Source organism: Corapipo altera, unplaced genomic scaffold, assembly GCF_003945725.1.
Source record: "Corapipo altera isolate COAL_440 unplaced genomic scaffold, ASM394572v1 61281, whole genome shotgun sequence".
NCBI lineage: Eukaryota > Metazoa > Chordata > Aves > Passeriformes > Pipridae > Corapipo > Corapipo altera.
In genome coordinates, this window is record NW_020884921.1 from 1,148,316 (window position 1) to 1,169,816 (window position 21,501).

The 21,501-nt window shown below is 35.7% G+C and overlaps 1 protein-coding gene across 1 annotated transcript in view; it reads left to right on the plus strand.

The window, feature by feature from the left end:
• The window catches only part of FBXL17 (F-box and leucine rich repeat protein 17), a 289,489-nt gene that overhangs the window by 181,378 nt on the left and 86,610 nt on the right, over positions 1 to 21,501 (plus strand). Inside the window, exon 8 of the mRNA XM_027656845.1 lies at positions 5,854 to 5,930. Within this exon, the coding sequence (XP_027512646.1) occupies positions 5,854 to 5,930 (77 nt within the window). The remainder of the gene's footprint in view (positions 1 to 5,853; positions 5,931 to 21,501) is intronic.

Genomic DNA, 21,501 nt, shown 5'->3' on the forward strand with positions numbered 1-21,501 from the left:
ATCAAAAGCCTTGGTGAGGTCGACAAAGGTTACATAGAGACCTTTGTTCTGTTCCCTACACTTCTCTTGCAGTTGTCTGAGAACAAACACCATGTCTGTGGTGCTCCTGTTGGCTCTGAAACCACATTGGCTTTCACGTAGAATTCCTTCTGCTATAGCAGGTATTAGTCTGTTCAAGAGTATTCTTGCCAGGATTTTGCCAGCAATGGAGAGCAGAGTAATACCTTGGTAATTTGAACAGTCTGATTTAATTCCTTTCTTCTTATACAAAGTGATGATGACTGCACCACGAAGGTCTGATGGTAGTTCACCTAGTTCCCAACAGCGCACCACAAACTCATGTAATTTAGCATGGAGTGCAAGGCCCCCATGTTTCCAGACTTCAGATGGAGTTCCATCAACCCCAGCAGCCTTGCCAATTTTCACCTGTTGTATGGCCTTGAGGATTTCTCCCAAAGTGGGGGCAGTATCCAATTTGTATTTCACCAGTTGTTGTGAGATGGACTGAATTGCTGAGTCTTGGACTACACAGTTGGTAGTGAAAAGAGTCTGAAAGTGTTCAGACCATCAATTCAGAATGGAGGTTTTATCTGTGAGAAGCGTTTGACCATCTGTGCTGAGTAGAGGGCTTTGGACCTGGTATGTAGGCCCGTATGCTGTTTTCAGGGCCTCATAGAATCCTTTGTGATCACCCGTATCTGTGCATAACTGATTTTTTTTCAGCTAGATCGATCCACCACTTGTTCTGGATGTCACAGAGTTTCTGTTGGAGCTTACTGCATGCAAGACAAAAGGCTGTTTTTCTTATGTGACAGGAAGGCAGTGCAAGGTGTACTTGGTGGGCGGTTCTCTTCTTCCTCAACAATTCCTGGATCTCTTGATTGTTTTCATCAAACCAGTCCTTGTTCTTCTTGAAGGAGAACCCTAAAGATTCTTCAGAGGATTGCAGGATGCTGTTTCTAATATGGTACCAAATTGTTTCAGGAGAGGAATCTGTAGAATCTATGGAATGGTTTTTGAGCCTAGTTTGAAGATTTGCCTGGAATCTGTCTCTTACTGTGGCTGATTGGAGATTCTTAACTTAAAGTCTCCTCCCTGGGATACTGCCCCTTTTAGGTTTGAATTTAAGATTGAAGTTGAGTTTACAGTGCACAAGCCAATGGTCTGTTTGGCATTCTGCGCTGGGCATCACGCGGGTGTGGTGGACGTCACGGACATCTCCCTGTCGCACCAAGACATAATCAATGAGATGCCAATGCTTGGATCTGGCGTGCATCCAGGTTGTCTTCAGACTATTTTTCTACTGAAAGATAATATTAGTGATGGTGAGCTGTTACTCTGCACAGAATTCTAGCAGAAGTCTACCATTATCATTGCAGTTTCCAACACTATACTTGCCTAATATTCCTTTCCAGGCTTCAAAATTCTTTCTTACTCTGGCGTTGAAATCACCAAGGATAATGATCTTATCATCTGCAGGCACCTTTTGGGTAAGGCAGCGCAGGTCGGTGTAAAATTTATCTTTTTCAGCAGGGTCAGCTTGGAGAGTTGGGGCATATATACTAAAGAGGACAACATGTTGTTTGTTGTGTAGTGGAAGGCGTAGGGAGATAATGCGGTCAGAGTGACCTGTTGGCAGATTTTTGAGTTTAGGAACAATGGAGTTTTTGATCATGAAGCCGACTCCTGAGAGATGCTTTTCTGTTCTGGGCTTACCTGACCAAAAGAGTGTGTAACTGGCACCATGTTCTCTGAGACTACCTTCTTCGTGAAGGCGAACTTCACTGAGAGCAACTGTGTCGATTTTGAGACGAGTCAGTTCATGGGCAGTTAGGGCAGAATGTCTGCTATCTGCAGAATCGAGCATGGTTCTGATGTTCCAGCATGCAAGAGTTAATTTAGGTACACCTTTGGAGGCAGGTGTACTCCCTTGTCTTTTGATCTTTGTGTGACTGCATTGGAAGAAGATGCCCATTGACCTGCAGTTAACCAACTGGGTGGAGATGAGCTTTGGTTAGGCCACGTTTTCTAGACCCCTCTCCGAGTGGAGCAAGCAGTGCTGTCCTTGAAAAGGCTGCTTGGTCGTTCAGGGTGCTGCCCCAAGAGACTGTCATCTCTGGTCAGTCTCAAATGACCAATATCCTGAACCACCTGCATGCAGGGTTGGGTCTGCGGCTTCCAGTGCACCTTTCACCTGCCATTTTGATCCTCGCCTGTCACTACAGGACTTTTTGCATGTGGGTAAAGCCTTCAAGCCTGTGCAATGGATTTTTTAGGTGAGACACAGTATGTGCGGAACTGAACCCACCCTTTAATTCTTAAGGTTCATCTACCAGGGCTGAGCAAGCTCGGATGGTGGCAGAGAGGTCCTCAGGACACAGGTTTAATTAGAGTGATCTTCTCTTAGATGGATGGCCTGACAGGGCTAAACAAGCTCCATCTGCCCAGGTTTGGGATTAAGAGTTGTCCTTCTCCTAGGATGACTGCCAGAAGGCTAATGAGCTCATCCTGCCCAAGAAGGTATTGTATCTGGCCCTACGATTTTGACATGTCTGGCATGGGCGACCCCACCGAAGGCATGTACCATCGCCAGCATAGCTCGCAACCGCATAGGGGTACACAGGTTTCATTCCTATTAGAATTTCCTACTTTGCTATCACCTATCTATATACAATCTCAAGGAAATACCCAGGAACAACCCTTTGTCCTGACCACCCTTTCAGGATGTAACAAAGCAAAGCAAATATATCCAGAACGTGCCGAACCTGGGCAATAGCCGCAGGTGAGCCAAAAACAAAGAAACAGACAAACCGTTCTGGCCTCTGTACCCATCCAAGGCTGGGGTACTATTCAAGGCCCCAGCCTGTCCGGGACCCCCAACACTCTAAAAGAACCCATTATCCACCCTGATCTTTTCCGTCCCCCACTGTGTTACCACATATCTTCAGGCGCACTGCTCACCTGCAACATTTCATACAGGATTGCCCCGCTCGCACTCCCACCAGTCCGAGGACCCCCATGGCCCGCTCGACACCCTTCCCCTCCCCCAAATCTTGAAGGGCAAACCTCTGTGTGCTCCAGAGCTCCCCTCTCCTAATCCACAGGGGCACAGTACCGGCCGGCGAGGCTCCCCTCTCTCTCCTATCTCCTGCCGGGGCCAGGGCGGGGGCCAACTGTGGGTGCACCCAGGGGCTGGGGTCCCCGGAGTTCTGCAGGCGCCCTGTGGGGGCCGTAGATTCAGTATTTCAGCTATATATATTTTTGTTTTTTCTCCAAACTAGATGTGTCATTACCTCATTCTTTTAGATGTTAGGTGATTTTAATATTTTCAAGAAACAAAAGGAAATGAGGCTGTCAGAGGTCTGGTTTTGCCTTTTTTCTCTTTCTTCTTGTTTTTTTCCTGTTTAATGAAGACAGCTGAAGATTCTGAAGATTTTCTTTTCCCAGTAGCAGAAAGTGAACTGTATTTCATTTAGACTTGAGGATGTCACTGAGAACAGGATTGGAGTCACTCAAGCCACTTGAAAAAACTTTAACCCTTAGAGCTGGTTGTACTTGGAAGGATTAAAGAATACAATTGTAAAGGCCACACAGTCAAATACTTTTGCATTTGCACAGGTAATACAACTTTGACCCTGACTGATTGAAAAGGTGTGTAACTGAGCTTGTAGAGAAAATTAGGTAGTCTTTTATGTCATCTTGACTGTCTTGTGGTTGTATTTTTAGATACTGACTGCTATACTGCAATATCATTTTTGTTAAATTAATGGTCTCTCAGTAAATAAAAATTATCAAAAATAATTTGAAAACTTTTAAAGCCACTAGAAAAAATTTTCAAAAAATTTTTCTATGTTCAGAATTTTTATCCAAAGTGTTTCATAGCACCATTACTCTGCTAAATGATTTATGCCATAAGAATTAATAAAAGCTTCTTTTAACCTCAAAATTGACTTTTCAATTTATATTTGCTGAAATGTCTAATGAAAATAGTAAATAGCTAGTAAAATACATTATAATAATTTTCTATTTATTTATATTACTAATATTAGCAATAAAATCTCATTATTAGGAAGTATTTTTCTGGAATAAATAATTTAAAAAAATTTCCTCGTGGTCTAGTTATCTCAATAAGCCAGTTAACAAACATGAGTGTGTTCTTCAAAATTATGTCTTACAGGAACAGAAGTTTTTCATGTACACAGAGTGTGTTAAATGCTCTAAATCTTGATCAGTTTTTTAGGAAAATAACCTGATGGAACATATAGTTCTGAGTTACTTTATATTTAAAAGCATAGTCCTGGTGTAGTTTCTAAAAGAAAAGTGTCATGCTTGCTAATTTTCTTAGCAGAAAAGTTATGGATTTAAGCAAGTATAGAATCTGGAGATTCACCCTATTTTACTTCCCTGTCAGAAGCTATTGTGCTAAATATTACTTTCCTTTCTTTGTGTATTTGTAAAGAAAGAGAACCTTTTCCCAATGACAAACATTGCAAAAAGTTGCTAAATATTAGGCCCTCACAGTTGTCAAGGGTTGAAAATTTATAATAGTGTTACAGGAACTATGATTAAGGTACTCTGTCAGAAGTGTGCTGTTTTATTATTATTAGTGAATTTTCATTGTATATTTTAGAAGAAGGAAGCAGGGAGTGGACGAATAGATATGAAGGACTGTTGTTCAGTTATTTCTTATTGTAAACTGTCAGAATTAGGTGGTTGCTTTTAAAACCTAAAATTGGTGGCATGAACAGTTAAATCAGACTGGGAGATAATCTATTGGTGGTGGTAAATGAAAGAAAAAGGTCCCTGAGGATGTAGGTGTATTTTTCAAACTATGACACATTCAGCAATACCTGTTTTCTTAGAAATTGGCAAGTAATTTAATTTCGTGTACTGTACCAGGGTTGATTTAAGAGTCAGAGTAGGTGATTGGGTAATTGACCTGAAAATTAAAGTTGAATATATCAGAAGAAATACAGACAATTTATCCAGTAAAATACACTTTTAAAAATGTCTGTGTAGAAAATAGCACAGTAGTCATGCTATTTGATCTAATGAACAACTGATCAACGTTACTGGGACTGAAAATATATGTTATGAATCTATGATTTTTGAGTGATGTGCTATAAACAATGCAGTTGGAAACACAGCATTAGGCTTGGCCACAAATACATAATAAGCTCATATTTCATTTCATTAATTAATTAATAATAATTTTCTTGCTTACAAGAAATGAAAAAACAAGATTAACATAAACTCTGTGTTTCATTGCATATTCATCACAGCTGTGATAACGTAAATAAATGAGCTTCTCATAGTCTTCTCATCTATACAAGCTTCTCTAGCAATATATTGGAACATCAAGAGCATTTTGGGCCCTGGTGAACGCTGACTCATGCAGTAATCACTGAAGAAATACAAACATGAATTTAAAATTACATTTTCTTACATTTTGTGCTCATCACAGTGCATTTATAGTTCTTCCCTAGAAGAAAACTCTTAAAGTTTGAAATTTGCAATAGAAACATTTGGAAGTTATACAGTAATAAAGAAATGGAAAATCACATTTTCATAATTTTCCAAAAGACTTATCTGTATATATTTCAGGGAAGTCACTATTCATAGACTTATGAAAATATTCATATAAAGGCGTTGAGTTTAAAATACTGTTTTTCTGCAGTGTGTACCCATAGCCATATGCATTTTCAGCAATTTAGAAAATAATTTAGAAAATTCAGAGCAATTTACAAAATAAAGAAATTGAGATACAGTACATTACAACTGTGGATTGTGCTCTTGCTATTTAAAAATTATTTATTGTCTTTTAACAGTAGTTTTATGCCATGTGTCTTCCAGATGTGTGGAGGTGATTGCCAGAGAAGGACGGAACCTGAAAGAACTGTATTTAGTATCCTGTAAGATCACTGACTATGGTATGTAACATGCTTATATCTTTTTTTTTGTGAATATTGAACTGGAGTTCACAGGGACTCTTATAGAAAGTGTTGGAAATGTAGAGATAAAAATTTTCTAACCTTTATCCGTAAAAATAGGAAATGTACAAAAAGTGGTTGACATGCTTAAAAATACATGTAATTAGAAGTGTGAAAGTCAATGTATGTATTTGCTGAAAAATATCCTTATCAAATTGGCAGTAGTCTGGGTACAGTCCCCTTGGAATTATCCTGGAGACCAGGAGAGCATTTGGTAGAAAATCAAAAAATAGGCATTTTTAGATGCTGTAAAAGCATAACTAAGCAAATAAGAATGGGGATTGATTGCCTATTGTAGGCCATGAAATTTGAATGAACTTGATGATCCCTTAAAAATGCTGTTGTGATAAAATAGAGAGGAATTAAATATCCTGTCTGATAGACCATAGAGAGAGACATATTTTGTATATAGAATAGGAAAAATTCTTAGCACTTGCTTGTGTTTACAAAGGCTGCTTTATCTTATTTAGGTTTTTTTTTTCAAGTAAGATATTGACTTCAAAATAAGACACTTATTTCTGCAATAACACCACAGTCTGAAATGTCTGTCTCCCACCTGCATACCTGAATTTCACTAGGATTTACAAGCTGTATATTTGAGATGGTCACATCAGGTTTTCAGATTTTGTTTCTCATTCCCTTTTTTTTAGTTATTATTAATATTTACTTTACGCTCTATAACTTTTAATAAGGAATTTCTATGTCAAAGTAATAAATTACTTTGATGTAGTTTGTGGCCACAAACTCATTCTTTTATTTTCCTCTTCAAATTTTGGAATTCACTGATTTTGCATTGTGCGTAATGAAGGTGCTTATTGCCACTGTTGTAGCATGAGAGAGACTTCTGTCAATTCTGTCTGTGTATTAGAAATCTACCAGCCTTACTGTTGTCCCTTCTGACTTCAACAGCCCATGTAGAAAGAATCATCATGGGAATGATTTCTGTGTACCGAGATTCACCTGTCACTAATATTTTGGTTTCTGCAGTCACTCAGCATCACTGGGACTTTGAGAACATTTTCTATTGATAGAGTTGGTACTAGTTTTTACAGTTCACTTAAAGATGTGATTCTTTTTACTGTTAAGGATCAGTAAGACATCCAGCAAGGTAGCTATGATACCAACTGATTTTTGATACATTATTGACTAATTGATTAGCACTGTAATCTTCAGCATATCTGAGCGTGTCAGCCTGACAAATAAATTCTGCTTTTGATATCTGAGCTGAAAATGCAAAACAAACTGCAACAAAGTAGAATTTTTAAGCATAATTTATGGTTTCTAAGCCAAAACTTTGCCCTAGATTAAAAATGTGATAGGAAGTTAATATTAATTAGTTTAACAAGAGTGTTGCGGGGTGGAGCCCTTTTCCTTTCTTCCTTTTTCATTAATTTTCTGGTGCTTCAGTTGAAGACTTTCCCACATTTGTTTGTGGTGCTGTTAAGTTAAAAAAGTGAGCCCCTTACTGTGCTGTGAGCTCAGTTTGTTGCTGAACTTCCTTTATCAAAGAACCTACCTCTCTTCTCAGAGGGAGAAGAGCAGCCATTCTCCTCCTCAGAGGCTTTTTAAGCCCTTATGTACTCTGCACCTTTGTATTTGGTCAAGTAGAGGAAATCAGCTGAGAAGCACATGCCTGACTTCTTGTGGGACCTTGTAGGTGTGTCCCATGTTCTTACAAAGACTTACATCTCCACATGCACAGTTGTTCAGGCTCTGCAAAGAACTGAGGCTCTGTGACAGCTATGCTTTTTTCTTTGGTAATCCCGAGGGTGAAACACATAGTTGTCCTTGCTTTGACAATTAAAATCTTGATGCCAGGTTTGTAAGTCTGATGAAGTACAGATGCAGGATTTTGAAAGCCCTCTTTGAAGCGGATGAACAGCAGTTTTTGATGGTACAAAAGTTAGCAGAATTTTGATGTCTGGGAAAAGGTCATGATTGCTTAGTAACTCAATTGGAAAAATATTATTTCCTAAAAAAATTGTAATAATTTGAGACATTAGAAAATAATAATTGCAATAAATAAAATAATTGCAGCAAATACTGTTATTAATAACAGTTAATTGCAATAAGGTATAATTGCTGCAATAATGCAATAAAGTATGTATGTGTGAGGTAATTTCACGTCCTCTGGAGAAGACTATGAAGTGCGATCTCAGTCATTTTATTCATATCATTCTTCTGTTTTTCTGATTTCTATGTAAGACAGCATGCAAAACTACCAGGCAGACATGTTTGTATCTAATTAGTATTTCTAAAGCATGCTAAAATACTAAATTTTATTTTGGAGCCTAAAAGATTAATTAAAAAACCCTACATCCTAATAATGTAGCCATAGGCTGCATTCCTTTCTCTGGCATTTTTCTGATCAAGCAAATGTTTTTTATAGTGTGCAAAAAACCAGACAGATTAGAATTCAAAGAGGAATTGAACATACTGAGAGTTTTTAACTTGTGAGAAAAAAATATATATATTACTCTATTTCACATTGCATTAGAAAATGAATAATTTTGTGGTTTTTGTTTACAAAAAAGATGTTTTGTTTATTTCTGAAAGAAATTATGTTATTATGTCTTTATGTTTGTCTAGCATAATTTTCTCAAAATGTATTTTTAATCAGTGATGTTTGTTAGAGTGTAACATGCTAGGATGCTGACAATTAGTTTAACAGTTTCTTTACATCCAACACATTGTTAAATGCTAAATAATAGCTAGAATTTCTCTGGACTGATGGACTGAATTAGTATAATCTTTGAGATAAATACCTGTTCACCCAAGAACATAGTGAAGTTAAAGCTAAACATTAGTTCCTCATAGCATTTCGCCCTTTTGTTAAGCAATCATGAATTAAGCATGGATTGTCAGTACTATCCTTGAATTTCCTGCCTTTTGTTGATTTTTGTCACAATCTTAACTTTACTTAAGCATAGTGGGGTTTGTATTTAAGCTTTTACTAAGAACTAGTAAGGAAGCTGGGCTTTCTCAGCTGTGGGGAGACTGTGTGTCAAATGAATTAGGCTGATGTGAAGATGTATAGCAGTGAGCTGGGGCAGCAAGCACACACAGAATTGTGTAAATGTCTTTTCAATTTTATGCTCTAGTTCTGGGTTTTATTGATATCCCTGGTGCTGGGAATTCTTTTTAAGTAAATTATTACTGACAAAGTTTGTAATGGTGCGGAGTGCTGTGCATTCTGAAACACAAAAGTGAGATTTGGTGTTCAAAGATGAGAAGATTTGATGAAGCCAGCCTGTGAAACAGGACTAGATGTTTTAAGGGTCTGATCTTGTGTTTTTACTAAGAATTGCTTTAAAATTTCGTTCTTACCAGTAGTAAAACATAAAAGTCTGTAATGCTTTACTTCCACTTTAGACCAGTGTTTTCCTCTGTATGTGTAGAAAACAATTTCAAGACAAGCTTTGAATGATAGGCTTCCACTAACAGAACACAGGAAAAAATAAAAAAGCAAACAAACACCACCACCACCACCCCCTCCCCCTCCAAAAAATAAACCCCAAAAGAAACCACCTTTGAAAAATGTTTGAAAGGAAGTGTTCGGATTCAGCACTTGGTATAGCTATGCCTTGAGAAATTGTGTAAGATATTTCTGAAAAAAAACTAAATACCCAAGCGGTCATTATTAGGAGTGTGGTTCGCACAGCTTGGGGAATATATTTATCTCATAATGTTTCCTGTAGTAACCTGCAGAAGATAACAGTTGTCTTGATAGTTGTCCTGTAGAACTGGCTTTACCTAGTAGTTCTGGATTTTGCCTAACTTTAAAAATCCCTGTTTCTAGCTGTACAGTAATTGCACAAAGCTTTTCAGATTAAATGCTTGGCACAAGGACTTGAGAAGAACTGCAGTCCTTTTCTAGTACCTTTAAGGGTCTGAGTACTGAAAAAGAGCTCTCTAGATATGTAGCCTTTTTCTTTTCAAAAATTTTGATTACCCCTTTTTCATATTGCCTGTTTCCATCTTTTACTGATGTATTTACTGTTTCTGAGAACACATGATTTTTTTTAAAGGCTTTTCTTCTATAAAGGTGTTTGCTGAAGCAAAAACATTAGTTTCAACAAACTATAATTGAATTATATAGTTCCTATTTTAAAATGTTATAGCTAGGGCATAGCTGTTACAAGTAGAAGTCTGGAGGAATAAGATAGCGTTTATACTGAATCACATCCAATTGTCACAAGAAAAAGCATAACTGTAACTTGCTTTTTTTTTCATAACTGGATTATGGATTCTTTTCTGAGAAGTGAGATGCAGCTAACAATGTTCAAATAATTTCTCAAGATGCTGTTAAATTCTAATGCTTTAATATTTAGGATACATATGCTTTCTATTTTAAAATAGAATGTTTTAATTATCAAGGAATCACATCGTCCTACTGAGCATTGCTTGAGCTTTCTCTCCAGTATTTGGCATTTGTCATGTAAATCATAAAGAATAAGCATACCATGGTATTTTCTCAAAAAACAATGTTTAGTTTTTGCTTCTCACTTGGATTAGCAAATCTCTCTAATGCTTGATCTTGCTAGAACTATTTCTTTCATAATGTTACCCTTTTAAAATCTATTTTTAAAGCACCATGTCTATCCATAACTGCTGCACTTATCCCCCCCAAAATGTACAGTATTACACACAAGGGAAATACATTTGGGGGGGGGATAAGTGCAACAGTTATGGATAGATAGAATGGAACAGGTAGTAAATATATTTTTGAGTTTAAAATATTTCATCCTCACCCATTACTGGTTTGCAATCTCTTCCTCAGTGTATATAATTTAAATAAATACAGCTTTTTTTGTTCCTTCAAAATTATTTTGTACTGCTGCTATACTGAGTTCCAAGTTTCTCTTCTCCTCAGAATCAATCTTTCTCCTTTATGTTTTCCTATCCTCCACATAGGTTTTTCTCTTTTGTATTCTTTTAATAACACAGTGCACACAAACAGTAATCACACTGACAACTATATTTATGCTTGTAGATAGATTACAGAGAATCTTTGAAGGGCTAGGACCTCTTTTATATTCTTTAGTGGTTATGTATATATGTATGTTTGTGTGTGTATAAAGAGGTAGTATAGCTTCATGTATTAGTTGTTTCATATGTATGAAAGAAATAGAATAAATATATATTGCTTTCTTATAAACTTTTTATCTTCCTTTTCACAATGGCATTGTCTCCCACGTTTTTCTTCTGTTACTTAGTTTTTCAGAAACCTGAATTCACAGAATAAATTGGTAGGATTGTTGATGCTTAGTGCCAAATTTTGAGGTTCTTTGCTGAGTTTTAGTGTTGTGCATAGGCTGCAACTTTAATTCCAGTAGACTGTAAGAACTAATTACCTAGAGTAAGTAGATGGCAAGCAATCTGTACCCTGTTGTATGCATTAATGATACTTACTTCCTCTGACAAAATCTCTAGCAACTAGTAAAGTGGTTTTGTTTGCTTTTGTATTAAAATGTTCATTCTTTCTGGATTCTGAAGCAGATATTTCTGTAGAAACCCTGGTAACTATAAGGGTCAGTGAAAGTTTATTCAAGCAATAGAGCTGAGTTGCAGAGTTTTATATAGTTTAACAAAGCAACAATACTCACTATAACTTACTATCTCTTCCTCCTTATTAATGGCATTACTATTTATGCTGCAATACGCAGGGTGAAGATTTGGAGTCTTTTCATGTATTTCAGAACCTCTGCAGATTTTGTTCTAACTAGGAGGGAAAATTACAGAGAACAGCTTTTGTAAGGACATTTTTCGAGTTGTTTGGTTTTATGTTTTGTATCGTTGTTTTAGTTTGGAGTAGTTGCTCATATAGAGTCTTGCAGGTATTGACACGTAATTTTGTCTCCGTAAGGGATCCCATTGACGTTGAAACCAAGAGGTTTGTTAATGTGAGGACAAAGATAGCTGTATATTCATTTATTTTGGGATTGGAATCCTATCAGAAGACATCTTTAGTTCTTTTATGAACTTTTAAGAGTGTTCAAGGAGCGAATAGATCACTTTAGTCACCTGTTTGTGGAGGTTTCAGTAGAAATCAGCAGACTAAAATTTTTATCAGAAGTAATCTCTGAAGCAGAAAAGAGCCCTTGAACAATTTGTCTGCACCGTGTGCAATTCATAACTATCAAAAAAACAAATTTTATTTTTGAGTAAGTTTTTATCAGTATTTCCAATGGCAAAAAAATGGCATGTGGTTTTCTTTAAAAGTTGATTTGAGATACCACCGTGCATCTTCAAGACCCATACAGTGAGATAAATTACTGCAATAGCGTATTTCTCAAATAACAGACAGTTGCAAATCCTTTGTCCTGCGGTACATAATAAAGGCTTTTCTCTTTGAGCAATGAGATGAGACAAAGTTTCAAACTACTTTTTGTCATACTAGAAGGTGGATTGTCCCTCTTAACCTGTACCCTTAAAAATAATGTAGTATAATAGCCAGTTGGAGGAAACTGGATGTAGATGTACTTTTGAATCATCAGGATGAAGAGAGCAGAAACTTATGATTTATACACAGTTTGTTTCCAGTTGCTTGTTCTAAATGTGGAAAACAGAGATGTGTTGTACCTCAGGTTTAATTTGTCTTGTAGAGAGATCCACAGGTACTATTATTTTAATTTAAGTTTTTCTGTTGGAAACATAGTGCTTTGAGTGGTTATTTTGATTCATCGGTGACAAATTTATCAGTCATAATAGAAAGTTTAATTTTGTACTCCTTTATCTCTAGAGAGAAATGCTTAAGTTAATCTTCAGAAAAATGCACCTAATTTCTGAGTACCAAAACACAATATATATTTCTGATACAACAAAAATTGAAATGACCACAACCTCTACCTGTATTACCTGAAATACATTTTCTGGATGTTGTTTATTCATTTGCTTTATTTACAGTTTTAGGAAATTATAATATAATCCTGAATTTTCATTTGACCCAAGATCTAGCCTCTGTTCTCTTGTGATACTTGTATTTTCTTTTTTGTATGACCTAAAAAAAAGAAACATAAAGCTTTATTCATTCAGTGCACATGTTAAACCCTGTATTAAAACCAGTGTGCTAGGTGCCTTTCCAGTGAGCTACTACACATCAGAAATATTATATCTAAAATTATTTAATGTCCAATTAAATTATTACATATAAACTGTGTAATTATGATCATATTGTGAATATTACTTTCAGTGTAATTTATTTTTTTAGTTTGATACCCCCCCCAAACTCCCACCAAGATGTATTGTCATTTTATATCCTTGTCTTATCTTTCATTTCAAACAGTATCTGTTAATGTCACACTGCAATGAAGAATACCATTCCTAACAGAACATTTGATTTGCAGTTAGAGGTAGATTTATTTAGCTAAAACAGCTATGAAACTGTATTTAACATTAATCTATTCCTGACTTGGATAGAATAATTTAAGGTAAACTTTTAAAGCATTTAGTATTTTCTGATAAACGCCAGTAGTGACTCACATTAACACACTGTTACTACAGTCCAGTTTTATATTTAATTTTTTGGACTTCTAACTTTGTTTAAAATTTTCCCCTAAGCCACTTTATTTGTTACGTAGCACTTAGCAATATACTTCAAAAAATCCATAATTTGCTATATTTAAAATTATTCTCATAAATCTAGTATTAAGTTTAGACTCAGAAGGGATTAATTAGGGTTCCTTTACATAATTCTAAATTTTAAAGCAACATTTTTATTTTTCTGAAGTGAGAGAACACAGAACTCAAAAAGGAAAAACAAGGAATTTACTGAGTTCTTTTTCCACTTAATCAGATACAAAAGTCTTGTTGAAATACATAATCATACAAGTAAAGGGTTGCGTCATATTTTAAAGTGGCTTGCTAGTTTACTGTTGCGTTTTATTTCTCCTAAATTCTAGGAACCAGTTTTATGATCCTCCTTTTTACTGCACTATAAAACATATTTTAACAAATTATATTTTAAAGTTAGTATGTTTCTACAGTGTTGCCTAAATAAAAGTGAATGTTTTCTTCAGACATCCAAAAGGGAGATACTCATTCTGAGTGATTAAATATGAAAACTTGTTGTTTAAAATTCTTAACGAGCAACAGAGCTGTTTCATCATAGTTGCTAAAACTAAGTTAAGTCTTTTAAAACATTTATTTTTTGGTAGAAGGTTTGCCTTTCAATATTCTATTTTGTAGTTTCTCTTGGTTTCTTGTTGAATTCCAGTAATACTCAAATTACTCAAAAAGGTTTCATTTTGACCACAATTTGACTGCCTGCCTTAAAAAAAAAGTATAGATATAAATAGTGCAATTATTTTGAATGCCTAAGTTTAAGAAAAATAATTTTTTTTAATGATTTCTGTAGTACTAGGGGACTGAATACCTAGAAACAAGTTTTTCTTTAAATGGATGAAAAAAATACTAATTAAGATATTGATGTAGCTCATTAGAATAGAAATGAACCTAAATCGCTAATATCACAACAATATGATGATTATCAGTTTCAAACCTTCTTTTTCTAATAAAAAAAATTGAAGTATTTAACAAAAAGAGATCAAAAGTGGTTTAATGTTTTTAGCAATTGAAAGGAGAACAGGAAGACAAATTCTAACTCTATTATCTCACTTCCTTTTGACATATTACCTAGGTCTCATTATGAATGTACATTAATAGATCTATTGTGTTTAAGCATCTATGCCCCACTATTTAAATATCAAGTAGTAGAGACTGTATAATTTTTAATTCTTATTAGTTTGAAACATGAACTGTGAGTCAAGAGAAAAAAAAAAAAACAAAAAAATTCAAAGCATGGGGTTTTATCAACTTGTCTAGGAACAGAGGATGCATCCAAAATGTATTTAATTTAAGTAGTGAAATGGAATGAGTATTACTTCCCTTCTGCATTCCTTAAATTGTGATTCTGGGTTAGCTTTGCTGTGACAAAAGCATTTGATTTTTACATCTGTGATGAATTATACAAGAAGTTCATGTTGTATTTGTCGGCTGTAAACTCTTTCTGCACCATAGTACACCAGAGTGTAGAAACTGTTCTGCTACTGATTGAGGGGATGTGATTCACTTCATAAATAATCCAGTAATCATTGTGCTTTCAAAAATTAATAAATTGACATCAAGATTTTGTTTTGGTCAATTTCAAATATTTCAAGAGTTTTCTATAAAAAATTAACCTCAAAGTAGCTTCTAAATTATGTATTTTAGTTCCTCATAAGTCAAGTGGGATCATTTTAGCTTTTGAAATGTCAAGTATCTTTCCAGAACACTCAGACAACAAGATTTCTTTATTTGTAGTTCTCTTTGGCTTGGTGCCATCACTGCTTAATTTTTAGCTATACATACTAAACCACAGTACTTCTAATTGCAAGATGCCTAATACAGAAGTGTAGTAAAGTATGTCCAAAAATATATAGAAGATTGCTAGTACAAAGTGAAAAGAATAAAAATGGTTTAATGGAATTCTTTAATAGTATAACAAGGCAAATTTAATATATATGAAATTCTTAAAAATACACAGTTTACGTTCTTCTGTTCATTTTTGCTTATTTTGTAATAGATAAATAGAATACCTTCCATAATGTCAACCTGTCCAGATACATTTAAAAATCATTAAAACATGGGAATATTTAAATGTTATTATCTAGATATAATGATCCAGTTTTACTTTTCAGCAATCTGAAAACATCAATACTTTTTGAGGATGGGGGGGTGGGAAGGGGGTGGTAGTGTCCAGGTCAGTGTTTTGTTGGAGTTTTTTAAACTTTTTAATAGAATTTATTGTATATGTGATGCAACTACATAACCTCTTAGTAACTCAGGAACATTAGGAATGTGGTGCTTCTGCTATGTGTGTATATTAGAATAAAGATGCAATGTAAAAGATTTTTTTTCTCACTACCAAAATTTGAAAGCACTGAAATTAGAGGTTGTGTTTTGTGTAAGTCATTTTAATTTGAGGCATGTAAGCATGTATGTTCTAGTCTCAAATTTATGTCTAAATATGTGCATTCTCTTAAATAACTAATTGGCTCATGCATCTTCTTTTACAAGTGTGTGAGTTAATGCAGCCTAAATGGAAGTATTTTCTTAGTTCAAGTATCTGTCATGTATCTTTAAATTGACTCTTAGCTCACATACAAAGAAACCATCCTTGAGTGGCTACTTGCTTTTTAACAAATTAGTCTTCTGAAGTTTAGCGAACAGCCAGTAAACAAAAATGTCAAGTACGAAATCAGAGTTGTTCATCATTGTTTATGGTTTATAAGGGTTTCTCAAAGATTGAACTAGACCTCTGTGAGTCATTCAGTCCAGCGTGTACCCAGGGTGGGTTTGTCCGCAGCCCTGGATTAGGTCCACTGTGAACTTGAGTTGGTCCTGAGTATTCTTGGAGACCTCCAGGGTTAGAGGTTCCACCATGGCTCTGGACAATGTATCAGTGCTGCATTTACACTGCTAAAGACTTTTTTCCTTTTTTTTCCTGATGCCCAACCTAAATCTCACATACCACACTGTGGTCATTGACCTTACTACATCTTTTGGTGAGTTTGTGGGTTAGCTCCATCGTTTTAATAATTCCCAACACAACTCAGATCTTACCACAGTAGTGTATTTGTGTGAAGAAGAAATGTGTGTTATTTTTGCATTTGAAATGGACATGAAACTTAAAAAAAATTGGTAATAAATGTTAACAAACATTCAAAAATAACTCTATTTCTTAGCCAGCTGATGGCTTTTCCTCTCAGGAACTTTTTATGCTGCATATTTGTCACATTGAATTTTTCCTTAGGCCACAAGCACTTTTTTCACTATTGTAATTCAGCTTATTAACTTTTTATTCAGAGGAAAAAAACTAATGCCTTGTGAATTAATTATATTTGTTTTCTTTTTGCGATTGACATTGAAATGTCATTAAAAGTCAGTGACACTGTTGCTATAACTTTGTTGTAAACCAATGGGGATATTGGAGAAAAAAAGTAAAGGGGTTTTTTTGGCTATTTGGATATTGCTAAATTTTCATGTTTATAAAGCACAGTTTCTTTAACTTTCATTTTGTTTTGAAAGCAAACATGACAAAGAAAACTTCTTATATTTGAGCAGCAATACAACTGAAAGTTCTCTAACAGTCTAACCTGCCATCTCTGCTCATATCCTGTCTGTTATGAAAAGTGAAAGTGAGGAGATCACAGTATTTAACAGGTGCTGCCTAGTAACAGGATATGTAGCATAATTGACTATAACCAGTTGCTGGTCTGGTGCAGCAAATCCCAATTTATATGTATTGTACATCTACTATGCTCCTCTAACTTCATCTGAAACCCTCCTGTTTATATCTCTAGAAGCATAGTTTGGCTCCTTCTTCTGCCATCGTAAAACTTTGTTGTCTGACTTAGCGTACCAGTTTTTCTTGATTGCTTTTAAGGAGGTACAAAAGGAGTGTAAGAGGTTGGAAGTTATTTCCAGACCCTTGGGGGGTTGTGTTCATAACTAATGATGTCCTAAAGTTTCTCTGCTGTACCTACATTTTAGAAACTCAGTCATACAGAGGAACACAGAACACAGAGTGGAAACATAGTATCGTTCAGGTTTTGGGTATCTCAGATGGCCAGGCAGAATGATGATACTAAAATGGGAAAGGTATTTGGAGCTATGTTTTACAGGAGAAACAAACTCAGTAATATATTTAAAATTTCACTCTCTTTCATTTGTGCGTTTGAGTTGCATCACATTCATCAGAGTGATGGTATCTGGTGTGTCTCATGTTAAATTTGGTGACACTGGCACATATGAATAGTTCTTTGAGGCCCTCTAATGACTCAGTGGAAGACCTTGTTCTTTCTGTGCCCACTTGGGACTGTTCCTTGTATATGCTAAGAAAGTGGAAAAACATGTTGATATGGAATTTTCAGTGAAAAAGATCTTCTCTATTTAGGGGATACTCTAGGTAGCTATGAACCAGTACTTACATGATTAAAATCTTGAAGTATCCATTTTTTACCTGTAAATCCCTGAAGTGAGGCTTGTGTATGTCACTGAAAGAAAATATTATAGTCAAGATTTCACTTCATCTACTTAAATTATCTCTTTTGTTTCTCTTTTGTAGTTTCGGGGAAAATCAGTTCTTAATTTTTCCTAGATGTAGTTCAACAATTTTATATAAACAGAACTTGTTTTCTCTACTATGCTGTGTTCTTGTCATACAACTAAAGGAGGAGGATTAAGAAACCATTCTAATCAAATGTAATTGCTAAAAAAAAAAGAAGGAAAGAAGAAATCTATTTTGTCCTTTAATCTATAAATATACAAGTACACTTTAATAGAAACTGCAAACTGAAAAAAACTTAATTCAACCAGTCTCTATTCCTCTTGCAATCCATATTTTCTTATAAGCTATGATTTATGACCAGTGAGGTTTTGCACAGGTTTTGTAAAAGAGATTGAAGATACAGTGCCTTTGTATCTGCACAAAATCTTTTCGTGATCTTATGTAGAAGGATATGCCACCAGCCATGTGTTTGCATGTGTGTGTGCTTATCTATAACTTCACATGCAGGTACAAAGTTGCTCACAGGAAAAATACCTGGGATTATATTTCTATTTTACATAGTCATAATTGAAAACTTGCCTTTAGAGTACAGACACAGCACACTTCTTACAGGGATGTCTTTAAGGGAATAGAAAGATTTAACAGTGGTTTAAATAATTTTTTACATATTTGACTTAAAATACAGTTGAACATTTCATAAGTCAGATACATTACTGATGAATTTCACATGCATTCCTGTTACTTTTTAATCAAAATAAAAAGGTCAACAGTGTAGTCTTTCTGGTAAAATAAAGTACAATTTGATTACTTTCTGCTAATGCATAATACCATTTAATTTGATTTTGGGAAGAGGAAGGTCTCTAATGGAAAGGAAATGGACTGTATAAATTAGGTGCACCCTCTTACATTTACCTCTGTTCATGCAATTGTAAATATTGCTGCTTGCGCCAAACAAAGAAATAACAATATTTGTATTGTAAACAATTTTGAGGACATATATATGAAATATGCAGGCACAAAACCTCAAATTTACGAAGTGCCTGAATCTCACTGAAGTATCTAACCATGCTGTGGTATTTTAGTAAACAAATAAAAATTAAAGGTAATTCTGAAAGCTGTGGGGACTGTAGATACAACCCATCCCACAAGAACCCAGTTCCGCAGTTCTTGGTGATTTATTAGCTATGGATCTTGTGGAAAGATGGATTGGTTCAGATAACATACAAAAACTGTGTAATACTATTTTAGCGTATGTACACATAGCTTTTTCTTTAGATGGGTGAATTTGCCTATCCATACATCTCTGCTCTGTTCCTCCTGTAAGATGGTCATGATTCTCTAATCATCACAATTGCAACCTTGTGTATTGTCACTCATTTGATTACCAAAGATACCAGTACTAGAGATTTTGAAGCACCTCGCAATTTGCAGATAAAAAGTCCATAATCTTAAATCAGGATTTAACAGAGAAGCATTTATGTAGTTCCTATGGGAAGTGGCTTAGAACTGCACACAGAAGTTAAGCTTATTACTGTACTTGATAATGGAGCTACTGACAGGTCTTTTGTTGAATGAGGGTTGGTGCACATCAGATTGTGAAAGACGGAAAGCCTTGTTGGTTTTTTTTGCTGACATAGACTTTAAATCTTAAAGATCTGATGATATCACATGGGGAATAAAAGCAGCTTTAGATGTATGGGAATAAAAGCAAAAGAATTCAAAATAAAACCAATCAGTTACAGCAATAACATGTGCAGCTATGGTGTAGGGGAAAAAAAATCCCTAGATTTTTTGCTGTCAGCTGAAACCTTGATCTGTTTTGGAACTCAGAAAATGTTTTCTCTCTTCTTTTCAAAGTTTTAATTGATTATGTAAAACATTTTCAAATTCTGCTACACTGAATACAGAGTTTATGGCAGCTTTCAACTCTGCTGATAGTCTCGAGGCAACCTTGATCTCTTTTGGAGACAGCAGCCTTGACTGTTAAGTTTCAGAATGTTTGGGGGAAAAAAGGGAAAACTCAAGTGTTAACTTTGGCCTTTGCAAATTTTGGCTACGTGTTGCTGAATTTCAGTCACATTGTATGAGGGATGCTTCTCTTTTTGTGCCCTCTTACCTACACCTGGCCTCTTCTCACTTTCCTGATGTTTTCATGAGTGCAGTACAGGTATTACCGATCTCTTCCAAAGTTAACAGCCAAACCACCTTTTCTCTGAGGGCCCAAGCAAGACAGCAGGATCGCCTAGGAGCTAGTAATTGGTGCTGATGGCCCTTGGGAATAAAGGAGGAGGAGAGTGGTCCAAGGGTTTGATCGCTCCACAGTTTGACTGGCTCACATGGAGTTAGGATGTAGCTTCAGCCAGGGGAATGAGGGCTGTGACGTAGGGAGAGGGGCAGCTCTGAGGTGAGATGCTCAAAAAAGCTTCAGAATAGGAGATTCCTGGGCTGGAAAGTGCTCATGGATTAAAGCACAGATAATTTTATCTCAGGAAAGGAGAAATAGTGGGTAGGGATTTTAGAGTGGAAGGAGTATGATTCTATGAGTAGGAAGAGGGTCTTCAGAGGGGTTAGGAGTTGCCCAGAACACCCTTTTGCTTTACACACAGGCATGTACCATTATCCTTTTTGTTCCCAGTGCAAGAATGTTAATTCCCAACCAATCCAGCTTCTGTGTTCCTACCAGAAATGTAGTATGCGAGAGTGCTTTTCTAAATGAACCTTCTTTACCCCCAAGTTTAAGCATTTAAATGAACTTTATCTCTTTTATGATTAAACTCTTTCTTTTCCAGATATGACTGACTACTAGAAAATCAGTTTGTGACAATGGCACATATGCATCGTATATTCCAAAGCTTTTTTTTGAATTATATGCTTTATATGATAGGTGTTTCTAGAGGGTTAGAAGGAAAGTTTCAGAGTCAGATCTGTGTTATGAAGCCCTGGAACTTCTTGTTGTCTGTTGCATTGTAGAGCCAGTATTCATTTGGTTTTGAAACTCTGTGTAATAGCTAAGTATTTTTTCTTAAGAAAAAAAAAATCGTATTTTGAAAAAAAGTATTCTAGACTATGTGGGACAAATATTGTCAGGAGAAAAATCGTCATGCAGTGGTGGGATATTGAGTCAGAAATTTACAGGAAGACACATTTCTTTGATATTTTTCACTCTGCAAATTCAACCATTTACATTCATACTGTCTTTAGCTACTTTAGATCTGCTCAGTATTAGGACCACTCTTGTTTAATATCTTTACCAATGATCTGGAGAAGGGGATTGAGTGCCCTCTCAGTCAGGGAGTGTTGATCTGCTGGAGGATAGGAAGGCTCTGCAGAGGGATTTGGACAGGCTGGGCTGATGGTCCAAGGCCAGTTGTATGAGGTTCAACAGGATCAAGTTCTGGGTCCTGCCCTTGGGTCACGACAACCCCCTGCAGTGCTATGGGCTGGGAGCAGATTGACTGGAAA